General features: G+C 39.7%; 1 protein-coding gene across 1 annotated transcript in view; it reads left to right on the top strand.

The window, feature by feature from the left end:
- CPA6 (carboxypeptidase A6) overlaps positions 1-21,594 on the top strand; it is a 45,410-nt gene that overhangs the window by 9,903 nt on the left and 13,913 nt on the right. Inside the window, exons 2-5 of the mRNA XM_059844549.1 lie at positions 2,971-3,095; positions 6,486-6,600; positions 7,520-7,621; positions 8,443-8,547. Coding sequence (XP_059700532.1) covers positions 2,971-3,095; positions 6,486-6,600; positions 7,520-7,621; positions 8,443-8,547 — 447 coding nt within the window. The remainder of the gene's footprint in view (positions 1-2,970; positions 3,096-6,485; positions 6,601-7,519; positions 7,622-8,442; positions 8,548-21,594) is intronic.

Here is a 21,594-nt window from a genome sequence, read left to right as displayed (position 1 = left end):
TTTGGCACTGGCTGGCACTCCATAATACTGTATAAGGCTCATGTGTAGTGTGTGGGGGTGACAGTACCCCCTCACAGAGAGGGCAGAGGGTAGGACAGCACTCACTAGCCAGCAGAGCCCAGCATGGAAATCCAAGGCATATTTGTGAGAGGAATGGTGTTGAAATCAGAGTGATGACTTCAATAAGACCCTCAGTATCCATGGGAGATGCAATGATGAAGTGTCCTGAAGTTGACAGTGAGTAGAGGATAGTTGCACTTGCTCAGTCCAAACATGCTTGCTCCAAAACCCATCTTCTGTTTGTCAGTTTTTATGTGCTTGTCACACCAAGGACAAGCTGACAGCTGCAATATATATAAGATGTCTGCTGGAGAGACATGTTCCTTGTTAAATGCTTTGTAAGGCAAAATCCAGCCAGTGTCTGAAGTGGTGTTCTGGACAGCACAGGTAACATCTCCCAGAGAATCTCTGACTGCTTTGTTTACATTGGGAAGGATGAGAAGTGGGAGTCAAAGGAGCCAGATTACCCAAACAGGGAACTGAGATGAAGCAGAATGATTTGCACTCTAAATATGGGATTTTTTTGTCTCACTTCCAGGACAATGCCAGGAGTGAAATATTGCATTTTCACTGAAAGAGGATAGTGGCAATATGCCACAGGTTTCATTAGTTAAAAGAAGATTGCTTCTGCTTTTGATATTCACTTACAGGCAATGATGTGAGGAACAATTAGAATACCTCAGATCTTAAAGAGTCTGGTGATGTCATAACTAATAGTGTGAACATTGGTTGGTTTATCAGCTCCATGGTGATGGAGAGTTTCACCAAAATAAATCCTGAGTGACTGTCAAGAACAAAGACATATTTCAGGTGTATATCAGTTGTGATTTGTTGGAGTTTTTTTCTATTTCAGTTTTGTATGCTTAGATATTGCAGTTGGCCAGAGGACACTTCAGTTGTTCTTAGCTTGTATGTAACAATTTGGTTTTATTTTTATGAAGATGGCTCAAGCTGAGCTGATTGATAGACTGTTACTCTAAGAGCAACAAAATTACCCTTTCTGATGTATATTTTTTAGGAATAATTCTTAAAAGTCAAATACACATATGGCATGCTATTTGTAAAAGTCAAACACACATATTAACCATGTGTGAAATTACCCATGTTGAAATAGGGGGGAATTTCACTGGGTGCCTATAATTTATCAAAATATGAAAGCCAGATAAACTAACAAACATAGGGTGTTAGTGCAGTGAGATGATCTTTATTTGTAAGCAGCATTTAGCACCATTTAATTCATGACTTTGGTTTCTACTGACCATCTGTCATAGCTGCTGTCAGCTTCACAAGCCTCATGAACTTTGCCAGTCCTGTGTTAGACTTCAAAAGATGCTGCACCCAGCCACCACTAGGACTTGGATCCAGAGACCATATTGTGGCAGCATGAAACAAAGAGTGGTTTTGGCAAGAGCAAGAAGAGGCTGGCCCTGTGTTTCAGCTCTGCTCCTTCCAAAGTAGCAGGCATTTAATTGCATTAACTGAGCTGAGGTCAGCATTGCTTGAAGAGGTAGCACCAGGTTCAGCATCAGGTGCCCTCCTAGGATACTCTTGCTCAGGGTCATTTGAGAAATGGTGAGAACTAAACCTGTCTCCCTGGAATCTCCCTGTTGCAAGACTGTACTCCACTTGCAAATGAGGTCCATAGCAAGACCAGGTAAATGCATTTGATGTTTTCAAATAGCTTCTATGGCATAAAAGAAGGGAGAAGATTTTAAAGTATAAATTATAAAAATCTTTTAAGATATCTGGAACGCAGTAGACACTCAGAGCTGTATCAAGACGTTCATCAGTGCAGCCTGGCACAGCTGATTGCAACAAAACAGAAAATACAAGACAAAAAACCAAAAGGCATTCATCAAGCATTAATCCTTTTTAGATTCTCTTTAAGAAATGTGTGAACATGTAGTCAGTATCAATTTCCTTCCTTGTATTCGGCTCACAAATGTATTTTTAAGGCCTGTGGATCTTGGCATGCCCCTTTGTTGTGTTGATACAGAGACTGTTGCTGAAACTCCTATTTTTAATCTCCTATGAATATCCAGAAGCTGTGGAAAGAGTTTTGTTGACTTGTGTTCTTTCCACTGTCCTCACACTGGCTGAGGAGGAACTTTGCTCACCTCTGTTGAAGAGTAAGTGCTAGTACACTATTTTATTTCAGGGTGCAGAACACTTAGTTTCAAATCCCTTTGAATAAGGGATTTGCAAGTTTTCTTGCTTTCTTGAAAATTCATGCCCTAAAATTTCCAAGTGTATTTCAGATTTGGCAACAAAATGAAGTAAAAATGGACAAGAAACATCCCTTATGTACGTGCAGATACCGATAGCACAATAGCAACAGTGGTTTGGTAGCTAACATTTTTTACAAGATTGTAATTATCTGATTATCTTAGTTCTGTTATTTTGACATTTAGGATAAAATTATTGTGTATTCATTGTGTTGGTGACCTCTGATCAGCTTATTATCCAGAATAAAGCTCGAGTATATTTCACAAAAACAAGTGGTATGTGCTATGCCTTCTATATCTCTTTAGCATTTTTTATTGCTTTAGTGAACACAGAAAATGCCTTGCAAAATAAAAAAGAAACTGCATAGGAGTTGGGAATGTATAGTAGTCTGAGGAGGTGCATGAAGCTGGAAGTAGCTTTTGTTTTGATCTGTTTGAGGAGGCATATTCTGAAGACTGTTCTCAGTTCCCACTGGCAAATCTCCCAGGAGAGTTGTGGTAAGCTGGACACAATCAACCCTCAAAATCTGCTCCATTAGCACAGGCGTCGAGCTGGACCAGCCCATGCAGTTCTGCTGTCTTTACCATGCCTGGAGGGTTGGCCCCACCTTCAAGCATGCTTTCTCTTGGGCTTCCCCACCTACACTGAATGCATGTGAATTACAGGTTGGTTCCTGCACTACAGGTGGACTTGTGGCAGCCCAGCAGCCCCTTCCACATCGTCGAAGGCGCAGCCGCTGACGTGCGAGTCCCGCAGAACGCCACGCGGAGCCTGCTGCCCTTCCTCCAGCAAGCAGACATCCAGTACACGTAAGCCCACGCTCCACTTCCCGTGCCTCGCTCCAGAGAGCTGGCCTTGGGGCAGGTCTGCACCTACCACGCCAAGAGTGCTCCAAAATACCTTCCACATCCCAGCAATTAGGCTGGCAGACAGCTCGGCATTGCCCAGAAAACAACCGCTTTAATGGCAGAGCAGCAAATCTCCCACAGGCAGCAGCTTTAATTAAATGTCCTCCTTTGGAGTCGAGCTGAAGTGTTTTCAATGTATGTGAAATCACATCTGTTAAGAGAGGGTTGGTAATTACTAATTCTGCAGCCTGCTTTGCCTCTTTCTTTATTTAGCACAAGCAAGGTTTATTTACAAGTGAGCTGCAAATGCAGAGGCAAAACTTCTGCATCAATTATACAGGAGCTACTTCTATTATTCTCCATTCCTAGTGAGCAATGCAAGTCATACAGTACAAATGCAGTACTTTTAGTTTCACATATTATTTATAATTCTCCTTAAAAAATTCAAGGTAATTTTGGAGTATACTTATCCTTTCATATTTATCCATATGGTATACTGGACAAGAGTAATGATCTTGTTTTAAAGCTTTCTCAATGGCATGCCTAAGCATCTGAATAATCAGCTCATGACTTCTCAAACATTTGCTGAATAAAGACCTACATGAGGTTATTTATACTTATTTCTCAGTGATAAAAGGATGGTGTAAATCATAATGTAGCTGTATTAGTGTATACATATGTATAGTACTCATCCAGAATGCCATTTTTATTATAACAATGCTCTCTTCTTAATTAGTTGTTCTAAAAATACAGAAACAAACATAAGGAAATTAAGTACACAAGCTCCATAGCTGCAGTTCAGAGTGACTTTCATGTGGGTTCAGCACTGCTTTGGTTTTGTTTATGTTTAAAACTGAGATGGGGCTTTTTCTAATTGTTTTCCTGTGCTTATAAAAAAATGTTCCCTAATTACTGTGACCCAGCAGTTGTATTCATGTCTGCTGCTGTTTCTGCTCACAGTAATCACCTTCAATGAAATGACAGAAGGACATTTTATCTGTGTTATAAACACTCTCTGTACTTGAAGACCTCTGCTTGGGTTGCAAAGCAATGTGCAAGCACAAGATCTGCCAGAGCAAAAGGTCTCTGCAGTTTACCTCACAAAACATGCTACAAACACTGGATTAATCTTCCACAGAGAAAATCCCTCTGACTTTTGGCACACAAGTTGTGTGTACTTGGAAGGAAACTAAGCAGCATTTTACCAGGTCCAGACTTGTCCTTTTCTCTCCCTCTTATTCTCCTCACTGCCTGTTTTGGATGGTCCCAGCCATTAGGAACAAAACCCTGCAAAGCATGTGCTTGTCCTGACAAGCCTCCTGAGATCTGTAACTACACAAAAGCCAGGAGGATTCACCATGAGAGCAATAACAGCCATAGTCAGGGAGCAGCAGGAGCAAGCTGGCCAAGCACAGCCATGCCCACAGCACAGCTGGGGTGGGGACCACAGCCCGGAGCTGAAGTGCAGCTCCACAGCCAAGATTTTGTACAGCTCCTTTTCACATAGCCGATTTTCACTTTGTTTTAAAAATTATTTTTTCCCCACACACACAACGGAGTCAAATTTCTACATCCCTTTTGGAACTGAAAAAGTCTGAGCCAAACTCCAGGTAAAATTTCAGCTTGATGCAGTGATGCTCACCTAAATTCTAACACATTTACAAAATCAGGAAGCATTTCAACATCCCTAATAATCACCAGCACTTGCCTGTAAAACAGGCTTATCTCTCTTAGGATTTGACTTCCTGACAAGATGGCCATGAAAACAAGCCAGGCATCAGATAATCTCTCTTCACCAACTTGCCTCGGTTGTTTTTTTAGGTGAAGAAGCCACTTACGTTGCAGTCAGACCTGAGGGACTTAAGAGCCTTTGTGTTAAAAGCACACACAGAACATAGTCTTTTAGAAGTAAAAAAAAAATTATCAAATCTCATTCAGAGTACAGATGCATAAGTTAAAAGAATGAGCTTGATTCTGGTAGGTGCTTATACTAATCAGAATTCTGCGAAGCAGTCCAGCATTTTTTTTAACTATTAGATGCCCTAATGACTTGAATAAAAGCACTCCTTTAATCAGCTCTGCAGTACTGGTCCTACAGCATATATAGCACCTCGCAAGTCAAGACTATAATCCTTTAGTTTGCTTAATGAATGTTGCTGATGTAGAACAATGTAATTCCTAATTACACAACTACTTCACTCATGCATTGGAAGATGGGAATAACCTTTACTTTGATTCTATGTGCAGATAGACCTATTACCTTTGAGGCATCTGCTGCAGAGCCTAGTTAGGAGCAGAGTAAATGCCATTTCTTTCCATCTTTTTCCAATCACAGAAGCTAATGCCTATAAAAATGTAAAAGGTTGAATGTGACTGTCTTTTTATGGGAATGGTGAATTAGTGGCATGGTGATTACACATTGCCATGCTTTAGGAGAAGAGGGCATACAAGGATGACTCTCAGTTTTATAGTAATGTTGTTACAGATATCTGTGACAGTATTCCCAGCTTCTGCTACTCTCTGGTGGGATGGATGGATGCTTCTGCTTCTTCATTATAATTATTTTTAGATGTTATCTATATTATAATTTTGTATTTGTGGCATTTTTTATTTTTGCCATAAAACAGAAAAGTTTCGGCTTACACAATTTTTCCTGCATTTTATTCTTAATGCAAAGAACCTCTCACTTTTTATGCAAGTATATTTAAATTTCACTTAGCATTTTTCATATTTTTCCTGAGTTATTTTAACAAAACTGGCAAAAAACTACAGCAGAGTAAATAATGTAAACAACAAAGTCCACTTTAGATTTTTTTCTTGCTGTTTTTTTCTTGTTTCAGACAGAATGATAATGCTACCAAGTTTTTAATTTTTTTTGTTTTGCCTCTACAACTTGTAGATATATGTAATGTTCCATGACACTCCCAAGAGAAAGTGTGTCCATGTTTTCCTTAGCTTACAAAGATTTTTGAAATGATTTGAAATCAGTGTTTGAGGATCCATGATCACATAGTATAATTGAATTATAAAACAAGACCGTAAATATTGCTCCATAAACAAATGAAAGAGGGTGCTTCTTCACATTGGCTACATTATTTACATCATTCTGTTTCTGTCATTTAACAAGCTTATTGTGTTTTTGAAGGCACTGTTACTTTTCAAAGCAGCTGGAGTATTTATTTGGCAGCTTTTATTCAAGTGAGCCTGAAGCACTCTATTGTCAAAATGTAACAGGTGAAGTAAAGTCAGGATGGTTTAACTTCTGCTATATTTCTTTTAGACATGATTTGTTGTTCTGATTTAGATTGTGTGTTCTTCTAGTTTTTCAATAATACCACTATCTTTTTTTAGGATTCTCATATCAGACCTACAGCAAGCAATAGAAAACCAAACTGGAGGGAGGTCCCATAGGAATCGAAGGTCCCTCCCTGGGTATAACTATGAAGTGTACCACTCCCTGGAAGAGGTGAATCAAAATTCATATTGTGCCTCTTATCTGCCACAATGTTGTGTTTAGTAAGGCTAAGGTTTCATTCTCCCTACAAGTTCTGGTTACCTGTCCATCTTCAGGAATATTCTAAGTGTTTTTTCTTCAAAAATAGGCATTTCCTTGAAAAAAAAAACTATTTAATATTTGTATTCAAGGTTTATTTTTACATGTAACTGTCTTTCAGAGCATCTGAGTTTTGTCTTTAAAGTAGGTCTTTTTCTCTGGTTGAATAAGAGATTTGAATGAGTGATTGGTCACACTAAGTCATTTAATTAAGCAATACAAGTAAATGCTCAAGTATTTGCACAGGAGGTACAAGTACTTAAAAACACTTAGATACAAACTCGTTTCTGGGGAATACTACCCTGGATGATGGCTGGGTAAATAACTCCTGTTGATTTTAGTGTGCTCACGTATACAGTTTTATTCTGCACAAAAACAAAGTCACTAGGCTGAGCATGGAGAGTGCTGCACCACAGGATCTGGTGCCCACTAAACAAATACTGCAGGTAGCATTGAGTCCTGCATAGGAGTCTGTTTGCCATTGTGCTCTGGCAGGGAGAAACATGGACCTTCTTTCTTCATGCCATTAATATTTAGTGGCAATGGTGGATTAGCCACATCCCCATATTTTCAATGAAGCGCTTATGTATTCCAGTAATACCCAACAATGAAATGGAAAAAAAAATCCCATGTGAAGGCTGCATCCAGCCTCTGGCTATAGAGCTATGAGTGCCAAATAAAAGTGTGGTTAAAAGTGTGAAAACAAGACAAAAATAAAAACTATAGGGAAATCAAAAAATAGAGAGAGGACAGAGAGCTGAACCAAATAAATGTATTGCAGTTTCTTCCCATGAAATGCAAAGATTGAATGATTTTATTTTTGTGTTTGCAGATCGAGGACTGGATGCATTATCTGAATAGAACTTATTCAGATCTTGTTCACTTGTTCTCTGTCGGAAAATCCTATGAAGGGAGACCACTGTATGTGCTCAAGGTAAAGATTAAATGGTCATTAATGAGACTAAAATCTGGAATCAGGGACAGACACTGTTATTTATGTTACAGCATATACACCAGAGACACAGCTTAACAGTGTTTCCTAAGGGTGAGTTGCTAAAATCTAAGTATCTCTCTGAATGCCATCTTTAATGAAAAATGGAAAAAAACCCTGGAAAACTAATAGCTAAATCCTATTTACCTGGATTGGATGTGCATGGAGAAAGATAACAGGACAAGTTCAATTAGGAGGATTTGGATTTAAGTGGATTGGAAAGCTTTTTGTTTATAGACTACTAGGAGAGCAGTTATGCTGGAGAGAGATCCCAGAGGACTGTGGAGCCCTTCTCAGCATGTGCCACACATGCTGCTTCTTTACCTACTGACAAAATTTCAGGGCTGCGTGCTCTCAACTCACATGATTAGGACCAAAAATTAGAGTGTGTAAGCAAGATGCAAAAAAATCTTACTTTCAATGTATTTTCTTTTCATCTTCTATTGAAGAGTTCTGAAAATTTGATTCACTATCATGCAATTCATGTAGTGTCATTGTTCTTCACCCTACTCCATGTATTCCTCACAAAAGAGGAACTTACAGATCTCATTTCTGCCGCAATTTTTTCCCATAAGTCAGCCTCATTATTGTGGCACACATGCCTAACATTATCCTGGCCATACCTTTTAAAACAGTAAATTTCTGTTCCCTTATATGTGGAAATTCAAAATGGTTTAGCCTCTCTCATATTCTATTTTCTCATTCTTGTGTTTTCACTCATGTGATGCAATCTGTTGGTATTTTGTGAATATTCACACTTCAAGTTAGGTAAAAGATCACGGCCCTACAAGAAAGCTGTCTGGATAGACTGTGGGATTCATGCAAGAGAGTGGATTGGCCCAGCCTTTTGCCAGTGGTTTGTGAAGGAAGTAAGTGTTTCAAGTTTACAGTCATACTGTTCTTGCTGTTAACTTTACATTTTTGCTGTAGCAGATCTAACACACTATTAATATGGAAAGTAACTAGCTATTATACCTCTTTTTTAAAATTATTTGTGGAATAATTAAGTGCCTAATAAACAAAGCTGTTAGTGACAGCCAGACACAGCTAGGCTCAGGACAAAAATGTGCCAGAAACATACTGGCAGAGATATGAAGCAGGATTTTATTCCAAGACCTAAAAGTGTGAAGGTTTTCAGTAATTTTGGTAATTGCCCAGGTAAATCAGTGCCAGTGTGTATTGCTTCAGATCATTTCAGCAGTATCTTTGTTTTAAGGACTTAGTTTAAAAGAGATATTTCTCTTTTGTGTAATTCCATAGGAATAGAAAGATAAAGTCACAGAATCACAAATTAGAATCACAGAATTGTTTAGGTTTGAAAAGACCTGAAAGATCATCAAGTCCAACTGTTAACCAAACACTGCCAAATCCACCACTAAGCTGTCACCCCAAGTGCCACATCTACTCATCTTTTAAATACCTCCAGGGATGATGACAAGCATTTCACTGGACAGCCTATTCCAGTATTTGACAACCCTGTCAGTGAAGAAATTTTTTCCAGGATCCAAGCCTCCCCTGGCTCAACTTTTAGCCATTTTCTCTTCTCCTATCACTTGTTACTTGAGATGAGAGGCTGGCACCCACCTGGCTACAGCCTCCTCTCAGGTAGTTGGAGAGAGCAATATGAACCCTCCAGAGCCTCCTTTTCTCTAAAGACCCTCAGATCCCTCAGCTTCTCCTCATCACATTTGTTCTCCAGACCTTCACCAGCTTCAGTTCCCTTCTCTGGACTCACTCCAGAACCTCAGTTCCTTTTTTGTAGTGAGGGCCCCAAAACTGAACACAGGATTCAAGGTATGGCCTCACCAGTGCCGAGTACAGGGGGACAATCACTGCCCTGCTCCTGCTGGTCACACTATTGCTGATACAGGCTAGGTGTCATTGGCCTTCTTGGCCACACTGGCTCATGCTCAGCTGCTGTCAAACAGCACCCCCAGCTCTTTTCCCAATGGGAATCTTTCCAAGCACTCTTCCCTCAGCTGGTAGCACTGCATGGGGTCTCTGTGACTCAAGTGCAGGATCTGGCACTTGGCCTTTCTGAACAGTTGGTCTCAATCTGCCAAGAATTCATCTACCATGCTTCCACGATGGCAATTGTCTAAGTTTTTCTGCTGTGCAATGGCTTCCAGCTCCTGTTTGTTACCCATCTGGTGTGTATTGGTATAGATGTGCTCCAGTTGGGCTACTGATCCCAATGCCCTCTGCAGGGAAGAAGCCCTAATTCTTACACAATGGGTATAGGCACTTCTGTGGTTTCTAACACATCAATACCCTTCTGGCTTTGCTGCCAAATGGATCTCCATCCCCAGCCCACACTGTGATGGCAGACTGAAGGACCTGTCTAGAACAACATCCCTCAAATATCCGTGTGGTGCCCCCACGTTTATCAAGCCTGGTTTTATTCTCTTCAACCTTCAAATCCAGTTAAAAGCTTTTTCAATGAGACCTCTTAACCTATGATGAAAGATTGTTTTCCCCCTTTGAGACAGGTACACCCTGTCTCACTGGGAAGCCTGCTGTTGTGTAAACCAACCCATGGTCAAAACCCCCAAAATTCTGCCAGTGACACCAGTCTCAGAGCCAGGGATTGATCTGCTGGCTGTTCTTCTTTCTAGATGGATTTCACCTGAAATTATGAATTTCATATTATCTGAAAAGCAAGTGATCCTAATGTTTCTTTGATTCTATCTTATTTGATTTATTCTCCCTTTATTTTTTATGTCTAGTGTTTAGTCTCCATACTTAACCATTTGCAGTTTTCAAAAATGAGAGGTGAAATCAAATGGAATTGGAATTTTGCTTCCAAATTGTCTGGTTCTGTTTTGGTTCTGGCTCATTGGTTTTTTAGGGTTTTTGGGGTTTTGAGGTTGTTTTTTTGTTTTGTTTTGTTTTTCATTTGTTTGTTTGGGGTTTTTTTTAATATCAGCACTTAAACTCTTCTAATTTGGGATTCATTACAGATGCATTATATGTTTACAAGGTTTTGCCAATTCCCCTAGCCAACAAACTTTTGTTCAAGATAAGACATTGGCTGCACAGTGGAGACTACCTTGCAATGTGATTGGCAGAAGTCAAAAGTGGCTTAAAAATACCCCCACAGATATGCTTTAAGTACTTTGCATGCCATGTTTTTGCACAAAATAAGGGTTGCAATTCACTTTTACAAGCTTCTTCCTATAAACACACAATTTTCTAACTTTTCTTCCCACCCATCTCAGTGTAATTCTACAATGTATTAATACCTCCTCTGATTTTGTGAGAGTAAACTTCTGCATCGTCAACATCCTAATGCTGAGATGGTCATATAAGCATGTGTGGCCTTCCCTTGGGAATCCCAACAGTGCATAGGAAAGGTACAGAAATAATGAGGCCACTACAGTTTGGATGAGCCTGTCACTAAAAATAGGCTAAATGAGATTCAGGAGCTGGTCTCTAAATTTTGGTTTGCAGCAATTGTGTGTCATCTTGTTAGGACTTTTGTAATGTGAAGAAGAACTAACTTGCAATTTCTGAGCAGCATTCCTAGCCAGGAGAACATGCTGCAGTAAGGAGAGAAGCTGGGGCAGAAAGGCCCTGGTGGGAAGCCTATTGTTTAAATTCCTCTCTCTTACCAAAGTTTTCCCATAAAGCAGTACAATGTGGCAGTAGGGTAAAAAAATCACAAGACTTCTCTGCAGACCTTATAGCAAAATATAGGCTATGGGTGTGTATATAAAAACCTTCTGGTTGTTATTTGAGATCTTCAGAGAGTAGCTTGTAAGGCTGCTTCTCTAATTATGTAAAAACATTTTCCTGGATTAAAAGTAGTCTCCACAGAGCTCCTTTAGACTACAAGAATGTGTCACCTTTTTCTGCCCATCTCTTCTCAGAGCAGTATTTCAATCCAGCATTAGAGCAAAAAGCATCAGGAAGAGAATACATTATGCTCATAGTGTCCATCATCATATTAAAAACGACTGGCTAAGGAGGAGAGATAAGATGATTAGGTTGCTTGGTTTAGGATATTACTTTTCTCATTGTATGAATTAGAAATTTTTAGTAAGAACTCTGGGAAAACTGAACATCTTTCTGGGCTTCAAACTCTGCAATTCTCTTTTGCTGGCAAACTCCTCCCTTAAGCACCTCTGCAGCCTGGCAGCCCAGTTTTCCATCCTCCCTGGTACTTATGGGCAGTTCTGAGAAAGGGCTGTGAGCTTGGAAACAGATTTTTCCTGGCATATTTGTTGACTCTAAGGAATAGCACCAGAAGTCCATTGATTTAAGGCAAGCAAGAAGTAATGCTGGATTTACATGATGTTGGCTTCTTTTCTAACAGGAACAGCTTCCATGCATCCCTTTACTATGCAGGCAGCCTGAAATGTCTTAGCAAGCTTTCACTTCACCCTGTGATCTCTGACACTTATTTTTATTGAAGTATATCCATGCTCCTGTGTACAAGAAAGCTTTGCAGGCAATTTAGCTTAGGAAGAAAACCCTCCCTGCATGAATGTCACTTAACATTCATGCCTCAATCTGAGTGCCTCAAACTTTACCAAATACTCAAATTCAGTTTGGGAACCCTCAGTATCTGGTTTGCACCTCTAGAAGTGGCAGTCTCTGGGTGACAGTGGATTTGCTGCAAGCAACAGGAGAGCACCTCCAAAGGATGGAGGTGCCACTGTGCAGCTGCTCATGTGTTTTTTCTGGGCATGGCAGCAGCTCCCCGCTGTCTACAGGGAATCTGGAATTGTTCAGCTAAGCTGGACCTGGCTCCCACCTACTTAGAAATGCAAAAAAGCAGACTAAAGCAGATCAGGCTTGGGAAGTGAGGAGGTAAGGCTGGAGCATGGGAAGGCAAGAGGCTGCCTGCTGTGCAGAACTTGTTCTGTATTTGGGCAATTAAAATAATTAGAAAAAAAGAAAATATTAACAAGAGAAAAAATATAGAGAAATTACATATTTAAAAGAGAAAGAGAATGCAGCAGGATATTATGTGATAATATATTTCAAAGTACGAAAGCAGCCTACTCACATTTTGAAACAAACAAAAGGATAGCAAAGACTATGGTTTGGGGAGTTGTGGGTTTTGTTTAGTTTTCTGTGTGTTGTTTTGGTTTTTTTTTTTTTCCTTATAATCTACTCCAGAATGAGCTCTAGCCTTGGCTCTGTGTTCCATAGGTCTGATGTTAATAACAACATCACTGTTTGTTTCTGTGGAAGGCGCCCCTAAAAGTCTGTAGGCTCTCAGCTAAAGATAATCAGATGTTCTGTCAGGATTAGCTGTACTCCTGGCCTCTGGCAAACCCCACCTCATTGTCATTGAATTTCAAGTCAAGAAAGGGGACACCCTGCACACAGGACCAGAATTTTAGGTACCTAAAATTCAGACACAGAGAAGTGTCTGCACCTGTACCATAGAGAAATAGCAGTGAGGTTGCAGTAGAATCCCACCCAATTCAAGCCTTACTCAGCTGGAAAGTGATGGAAAAAGGACTCTGAAAGTGGAAACATTACAAGACCTGTGGTGGAGTATGGAAGCAAGACAAACTGTAAAAGGAAACAGAACTGATTACATGTGGGCTGCTTTGAAGGCAATCTGCAAAGATAAATGAACCCAGAACTTGTGTCCACAGCAAGAGATTCAGGGGAAAAAAAAAAAAAAAAAGAAGAAGAAGAAAGGTTTGTTAGCCTAGAATTTTAGAAAGGGTACATGGGATCTAATACATTAATATGTGTTTGTAAATATTATGAACTGAAAGATACTCTAATACATGTAATTACTTTGTAGAGAGCAGTAGACTTTAGAAAAAAATTCAGATATATAATGCATTTATCCAAAATTAAATAGCCGTCACAGAAACAAAGACATAATACCTATAGCCATTTTGCAAAAATACAATTATATATGTACATATTTTAAGTAAGAATATTTAACTCCTATTCATTGAGAAAGGAGAAGTAGAATTCAGTTATCAAATTATCCCAACCTCAAATTTAGGATTTTACAATTTCATTAAAAGTCTGAAATATGGTTCACAGGCTGCTATTCAAATTAACATCAAAACTAGATTCTGTTTCAGTTTTAGTGAAAGCAGATGAGGATTCCCATTACATCTGGTTTGACTTTCTTCCCTCTAATAAATGCTGCCATTTGATCCATTTCAATGATGTATAACCTTGAGATGTCTTTCATACAATATATTCAGAAAACAGCATAGTTGAGATGTGACTTTGAGTTGTGTTATTCTTTATTTCTGATGCAGTAATTTTTATTTCAAGATTAGAAAATTCAAGAAATGTAATTAAAAATCTTCAAGAAGCATGCACTGACTGTTCTTCTTGACAAAGTGTTTTAAGAATCCAGTGTCACCTGTAAGGTCTATTAAGATCAAATGCATCTCCCTAAAGGAGTGACCTCATCAGGGCCCCAGATGAAGGTGAAAATAGTCTCACACTTGGGAAATGCAGTGACCTTCACCACCTTCTTCTCCCATCCTCAACAATGGTCACAATTATTTGAGTTCCCAGATTATTCAGGATTATGCATTTGGACTTCATCACGCTCCCAGGGAGCAAGCATGTAGCCCCAGAAAAAGAAATAAAAAGGCTGAGGGCAGTTCTCAGAGGTATTTTGTTGTTTGTTGGGGTTTTTTTCATGCTGACATTGGTATTGATTTATTCCAAAACCAGGCTAGAAACTCATCTTTTCACTCCATAATAATGAGCCAAGAGAGACACACACAGACTGTCTAAGAAGCAAAGCGCAACATCTGCCCCCACTATTCTCAGCCTGAGACTGATTTATGAGTCACCTCGTGGGATGCATATGGGATGCATACTGCCAATTAGCCAGCCATTAGGCTTGTGGACCAGGCCCCAGAGAGCAGTCTTTACCAGGAATTTTGCAGCATTCAAGACCTCAGGTTCTTCCTCAAGAATGTTTATGAAGTGTTTGAGTGCAGCCAGCTAAAGGAGCAGCACATAGCCAGAGCTCAGTCAGGACAGCAGAGCACTCAGATGCGGGGCCAAGCAGGAGACACAGACAGTGTTAAAAAGGGTTGGCTCTTCTTCTGCACTGCTCAGGCCATGTGCTCAGAAGGCAATAAAGCTGTAAGTATTCTTACTTTAAGATCTGCTGAAAGCCAGTGTAGCACTTATACTCATTCTACAAAATTCCACAGTTCATGTCCTGATGGACAAAACATCTGCAATATCCTGCATCGACAGTCAGAGCAGCACTCAGTCATTCATGCCAGTGCTGAAGCCCACACTGGCAGGAAAACAGCTTCACATTCTGGATCATTGCTGGGTCTTGCTGAGCTCCATCAAAACCAGCAGTCCTTTAGGATTTAGAAAATTTCTTTCCCTGTGTTATCTGTAACTACTTAGAGCCTTGAAATACTGCCTAATTATCAAATTCAAATATCAGTTTTTTCAACCACTTCAGAAATAGTCTGATCTTGGGGGTGTGCAAGATAATTATGTGAAGCAACACAATAATGTTTCCTAAAGATTATACACATGATCTATCACTTGTCAACCAACTAAAGTCTTTTGAAGAGGTACAACTGAAATGCTGTGTTCCCACATCCCCGGGTTTCAGACTAAGATTAATTCAAAGGATGCTCATTACACCTAAATTTAGTTATTCTTTGGGAAAATGTGTTCCACCCACTGTGACAGGCTTTCCATCTCCGTTTTTTGGAGTTCTCCAAATGGAAATTTTGAACCATAGAGGAAAGAAAGCAAGGACCTGACCTCTCCATATAAATCAGAGATTTGTGCCAGTCCTTTCCTGGGTACAGGTATGCCAGTGTTCCTAAAGTATCTTTGACTGATGGTCCTCAAAAATCTGAAGAGCTTTTGAAAAAGGTTTAAATATTCCAAAGTGAATGAGAGGCATGCAAGGCCAAAACAAACATTATACCTGTAGCTTTTTCCTTTCACCCTTTAGCTGGATGTTCTTTCCCTTCAGCTAAAGCTCTTTAGCTGATGTTGGCTTGATGTGAAATATTTGTTGCTCTTTAAATAATTGCATTTTCTTACTCTGTGAAATCTTCCTATCTGGGTTTTCCTCCAGTTGATCAATTTTTAGTTTACCCTTGGTTTAGGAAAGGCAGAAACTTCCCAGGGCTATTTACCCCCCTGCAGCCTCTTTCACAGGTGCCAGTGGTGGTGGCACCACAAAAACTGGGCTTTTTTCACCTTGAAGGACCAGTCATCTGGTGACAATCTCCCCATGAATGTCTGCAGCTCTTTCAGTAAACACAATACAATCATCGGAGCATAATTTTTATTGTTTACCAGATTCTGGTCTCCCCAGCTGTCTTTTTAGCTGCCTAATTTCAGAAGGAAAAAAAATGGACTTCTCTGAGTGCTCCCTCTATATTCATTATCTGAAGGAAAAAAATCCATCTGTTTCATCCTGCCATATCTATATTTGAAACACTCAGCCTTACTTGTCTTTAGCTAATTCATCCTTCTCTGCCAGGAGCTTCTGCCTGAAACAGTTTGTTTTTTCTCCATCAGAGAGATCACCTCTTCCAGCCTCTTCACTCAGCACTTCATTCATCAGCCTTTCAGCAGCAAGAGGCACTGGTACCAATGCAGAATTTGTTTTATCCTCATGATCTTTTTCCATCCTGCAAATGCTGTTCCTGCCTTTTGAAGTTCATGTGCAGTGTTCACACCTACGTGTAGTAGTTTCTGCTTCTACTCAACGTCTCCCTTCCATTCCACAGCTGTTTCAGTTCTGAATGTGTTTCCTTTTTTTGGCAGCCATCCTATACTCCACTTCTCTCTGAGTATCTGCATCTCTCTAGCACATGCTTGCTACTGAAAACCTGCACCAATTCTGAGGGGAAGGAAACTGAAGTAGCAGTGAACACTATCAACAAGAGTTTCTTGATCTGGGGCCTCACTCGTGATGCCTTTTTTTTTTTTTTTTTTAATGGATAAAATCTAAGCCAATGCCAAAAAGATGGAGTGCAGTACCGTGGTATCACCACAACGAGGCATGTGATGCATTGTTTTAAAGGCAACTGTGGCAAACCATTTTTATGCTGTGAAGTATCTCTGTCTCTTTTGATCCGTGGTGGAATTTCCCAGGTTTTATTCAACAGTAAGACAGTTTAGGGAAGGTTCTTTCCTTTGCTGTTACACCTTCGTGATAACAAATTTAAAAAGCAGTCAAAATTGTTTTCAGTTTTCTAAAAGAAAGTACTATGTTATTTTTGTGTGCACTTTTAGCTACTCAGCTCCATCTTTCTGCCTACCCATGAACTTAAGAAGGTAAAAAGTGCTTTAATTTTGCTTGCAGCTATTAATTTTTCATAATGTAAGTAGATCTTGAAAAAAGAAAAGTAACACTGCAGCTGTGTTGCGCCTGTTATAGGAATTCCTCAATGACACTTGCTCCTGTAAATTCTTATTTAAGTATTCATCACTAGGACATTCAGATTCTACCCCCTGAAGGCTTTTAGGCTGTTGGATATGTTCTTCTTCAAGACATGAAAAGAATTCACATTGTTGTTCCAACACATTAGTTGCCCTAAGGAAGAAATTCTGCTCTGTACTTTAGCAGTCCACTGCTGTATGATGGTACTGAGTAATTAGGGCCTCAGTAAAACTGGTGATATGCAGAAACACTACTGAGCATGAAAAAGGTCTGTGAAAGAAAATTCCACATGTTGGACAATCTATTTGTTCCAGAAATGGAATTACAAGCAATTAAATAAGTATTTAATTGTGTCTCAAAAATTTAATTAAAGCATGTGTTCAAGTGAGTTCTCTTGAGCTTCCCTCAATATGTACTACCATGGAGCACCTCAATTAGGATGCAAATTTCAATAATTACATTTTTCAGAGGCCTATATCTTGGTGAGCACTAATTTCATACAATTACTAGTAAAGAAATCTGTGTTGCTCCTTTCAAAACACTCACAGTGCTTCAGAATAACTCAGGCCTTTTTTTCCCCAGACAGGCAGTCCTTGACTTGTTTGGCATCAAATAGGTTTTTGTTTTTTCCTTTTATATTACCTCTCTGAGTGGCACCAAGAAGTTGTCTCTCCAGTTTCTACTAAGATCTGTGTATTTATGCATCTTCTTTCCCACAAGATCCTGTTCTTGCTTGAGTGGTCCCAGCCTTGCACAAGATTCCTGGAATGGCTGTTTGCTTCTCTAACATGTCAATCCCACAATCATCTCTCTGCCTCTTCTCTGCTTCAGCATCTTTTCCTTTTGCATCCTTAAGGAGCTACACAGTCAAGTCTTTGGGATTCTGCAGATCCTTCTTGTCAGACTCTTTTTATGGGTGTTAAGGAGTAGTTGCAGCACACTCCCCTTTCTCAGTTGTTTCTGGGTTTCTCCTGTGGTAAATGCCTTCAAAGAGGAAGGAGGGTTTTGCATTGTATTAAACAAAAGGGATAAATCAGACACAGTTCAAGCTTCAGCCTTGAAAATTTGACCTTTTGTTTTAAGCCATTTGTTTTTAAATACTCAGCTGTATCTTAGCATTAATAATGGGCTTACTACTCTGCTTGTGATTTGAATGCCAAAGCAGGACACTAGCAGTAAAAGGGAAAACAGAGATAAAAAGCTGCACTGCTTCCAAGAGCAAAGACAGAGCTAATTACTATCTTGCCAAACTGATAAAGTGGCAATGAAGGCCAGAATGGCAGATCATAGTGTCAGCCTGCTAAAGTGTAACATGTGCAGATAAAAGTAAAATATTATGTATTACTGTCAGCAAAGGTGTTTTAACTGATTTCTTAATAATGGCACGGAAGAGTTAATCCTGTTTTGCCAGAAGCAGTTTTGTGCAATTTCTGGCAGAGCAGTAAATGGAGTCAGTTCTTTGGGCTAAACTGTTTAATTCAGTATGATTGTTTAATTCAAAATCAGAAAGAGCAAAAGCTGATTGTTACCTTAAATTTAATAATAATTAATTGTGTGATAGCAAATCCTTATTAAGCTTAATTGGGATTTCAGAGTTTCTCCCAACCCTGTCTCCTTGCTTTGTCCTTCTCACTCAATCCCTTGATTTTATAAAAAGCCTAACTGCATCCTAAATCCATTTTGCACTCTTGCCTTTATTGCTTTGGCAGTTTACAATATAGCTCTTTTGTTTACTTCGTCCCCTAAATTAAATTTCCTCTGGACCATATCCTCAGCCAGCCTAAGCTGCTGTAGCTCTATCAGCAACCATCACTCAGCTGATCCAGATGATGGAGCCCCATGCTGTTAATCCCTGGTGCTTTCCCCACCCCCAGGCAGATTGCTTGCACGGTGTTGGCAGCATTCCTCTATCATCTGTTCGCTCACTAATAACACGATTCAGCGTTTATTGGGCTGCTCTGGCTCTCAGCACACTCAGCAGCAAAGCTGCTATTGATTGCATGATGGGGAAGCACAACCAACCCATATTCTGAGAGCTCTCTGCAAACTACAATGCAGTTAATTCACTAATGGCTCCTGCTCACCTTGCTCGTGTCACAGCGGAGAGAAAACCTTTCAGCACTGCTGGGGCCGGGGCTGGGGGAGGTGGTTCCCATGATCAGAGCTGGGAGGACTTGAGAGCCACGACACAAAAAGCAAGTTGTGGGCTTTGCTCCAGCAAGGACACACCTTGGTAACTGTAAGGCTCCTTGCCAAAGATTATACTGTCTGTGCTGCCTGATTACAAACATCAAATAAAAATACCAGATAGAAGCAGAACAAAAAACAAAGTATTTTCAGCAGAAAGAGTGAATATGATCTCACACTATCTGCTTGCTTTCAAAGAAGAAAGCCACTCTAGATCCACTATATTTTTAATGAAATACTACTCTAAAAGGGTGACAAAGTTATTTTAAAACCCCATATATTCTTTAAAGAACAGAACTGAATGACATATTTGGCTCTAAACCAACATTAAGACCTTCCATTTTGAGGATTATTACTGGGGACTATAATGCTTTCCAAAGTCTCTTCTAGTATTTTGTCAATGACAACAGGCATTAAAATAACATAAAGTCACTATAAAACTTGACATTTTGCTGCCTATATTTTGTTTAGGTTTCTAAATGGTGGTGCTTTCACCTAGCAAGGAAAATATATTCTTCACAGGATTTAAAACATATTGTATATTAAAAAAATCTTTATTCAAATATTTTAATTATGCCACTTTTTGCAAATTTGTAAAGGTTCTGAAAAATATGCAAAATTCATGAATGCAATTTTAAGCAGCGTATTACCTTACATTAATTAATTATCTGTTGTTATTTTAAGGAGATGACTTTAAAAGTGTTTTAAAGATTTTAGTCTTGCAGCATTGCAGTTTAAAACATAGCATATAGCCCAGTGTAACAAAAAGCATAATTACCAATGTAATTGACAGCACACAAAATACAGATAAAAACACATACCAATTTCATCATCACTGGTATGCAAATACTCACCATGGCTACACAACCTGAGCTTAATTTGCTAATACTGTCTAAAAATAGAAAAGCAGTGAAAAATCAAGGAAGTGGTGTGTGGTGCTTTATTTTCTCCTCAGCTAAACTACTTCTCCCTATTACTACTTCTGAAATAAGCAAGATAAAAATGTTCATTTTCTTTAATTCACAATTTGGAGCATGGGTTGGTTCTGTTCCAGCTGTAAGAACAGTTTTACCAGCTTAACATCCATACTTACCAAACAGGCTCCCAATCCTGTCCAGATTTTAGTACAGGCCCAGCCTAATGCACACAGTAGCCCTGTTTACTTCAATACATCACCTGCATGTGAAATAGCAATAACACACAGTCCTTATTTTCATGGTCATTGCTTTTGAGTAACCATTGATTTGAGAAATCAACATTTTGACAAAACTAATTTTTTTGCAGTTCCCTTAACACCAATTTTTTTATCCAAACCTATTTGAAGACTAGATATGGCTTTTTAATACAAGTAAATTGAATTTAAAGGCAAGACCAGCTATGAATTTTTGGGGAATTTCTGGCAAATGGACCAGGGAACTCATGACCTCCTCACTGGCTAAGGCTTTCTCCTGGGCAGTCCATCAAGATTCCCTTCAAAAGCACACTATCATTCTCTTCTCCCCTCCAAACAACATCTCTTTCAGGATCTTATCCTAAGGTGCTATGCTCCACACCACCCTGTCCCATTTCATTCTGTGCTTTGCCTTGCCTTCTGGTTCTCACTGTCCCCTCCCCTTGCCCGGCTGGAACAGAGGAGCTCGGTTTGGAGCAGTACTGGTGACTTGGCTTTTCACAAGGATCATGTGCTGCTTTGGATCTGAGGGGAGGCTGAAGGACTTGCACGTGCAGAGCACTTTGGGAGGGTGAGATGAAGCTGGGCAAGGAGAAAGTGCAGTTAAACAGGGGGGCAGTTAATGAACCACATAGGAGAAGTATTTAGAAGTCCCACTAATCCCCTCAGTAAAGAAAAAAAAAATGTCATACTCCTCCATGAGTAAATTTCAGCCCCAGACTTGTCCAAATGTATGGTTATTTCTTACAGATATTCCACAAAAAGCATCCATCAGCTCCCATGGCAGCTTCAGTAATTCAAACAGCTGCATCGTCAGGAGCCCAGAAGTATTGAATTCCTGTACTTCACACTGTTCCCAAGCATTTGTCAATTGAAAAGCATTTAGCTTAGTTTATTTCAGAGCAAATGTTTCCCTTTGCTCCCCAAACACATGCTACTCTTCAGATCTGAAGGGCCAGAAATACTGCAGAGCAGAAGGCTGTAATCACAGCTGCAGGAGGAGAACAGCCAAGCTCAGGCATCCCTCTGAACCCAGCATCAGTATGATATGCTTTCCACCTGCCACATGAAGCACTGGATTTCTCACCTTATAAAATCAAGACTTAAACTTTGAAGGATGCAGATTGATGCCCAGCTATGTCAAGGGACAGTATTTGCAGGAGAATGTGGAGTATAAGCTCC

The sequence above is a fragment of the Haemorhous mexicanus genome, chromosome 1 (genome assembly GCF_027477595.1).
Source record: "Haemorhous mexicanus isolate bHaeMex1 chromosome 1, bHaeMex1.pri, whole genome shotgun sequence".
NCBI lineage: Eukaryota > Metazoa > Chordata > Aves > Passeriformes > Fringillidae > Haemorhous > Haemorhous mexicanus.
Note: the sequence above shows the minus strand (reverse complement) of the source record. Positions and strands in the feature narration are given on the sequence as shown.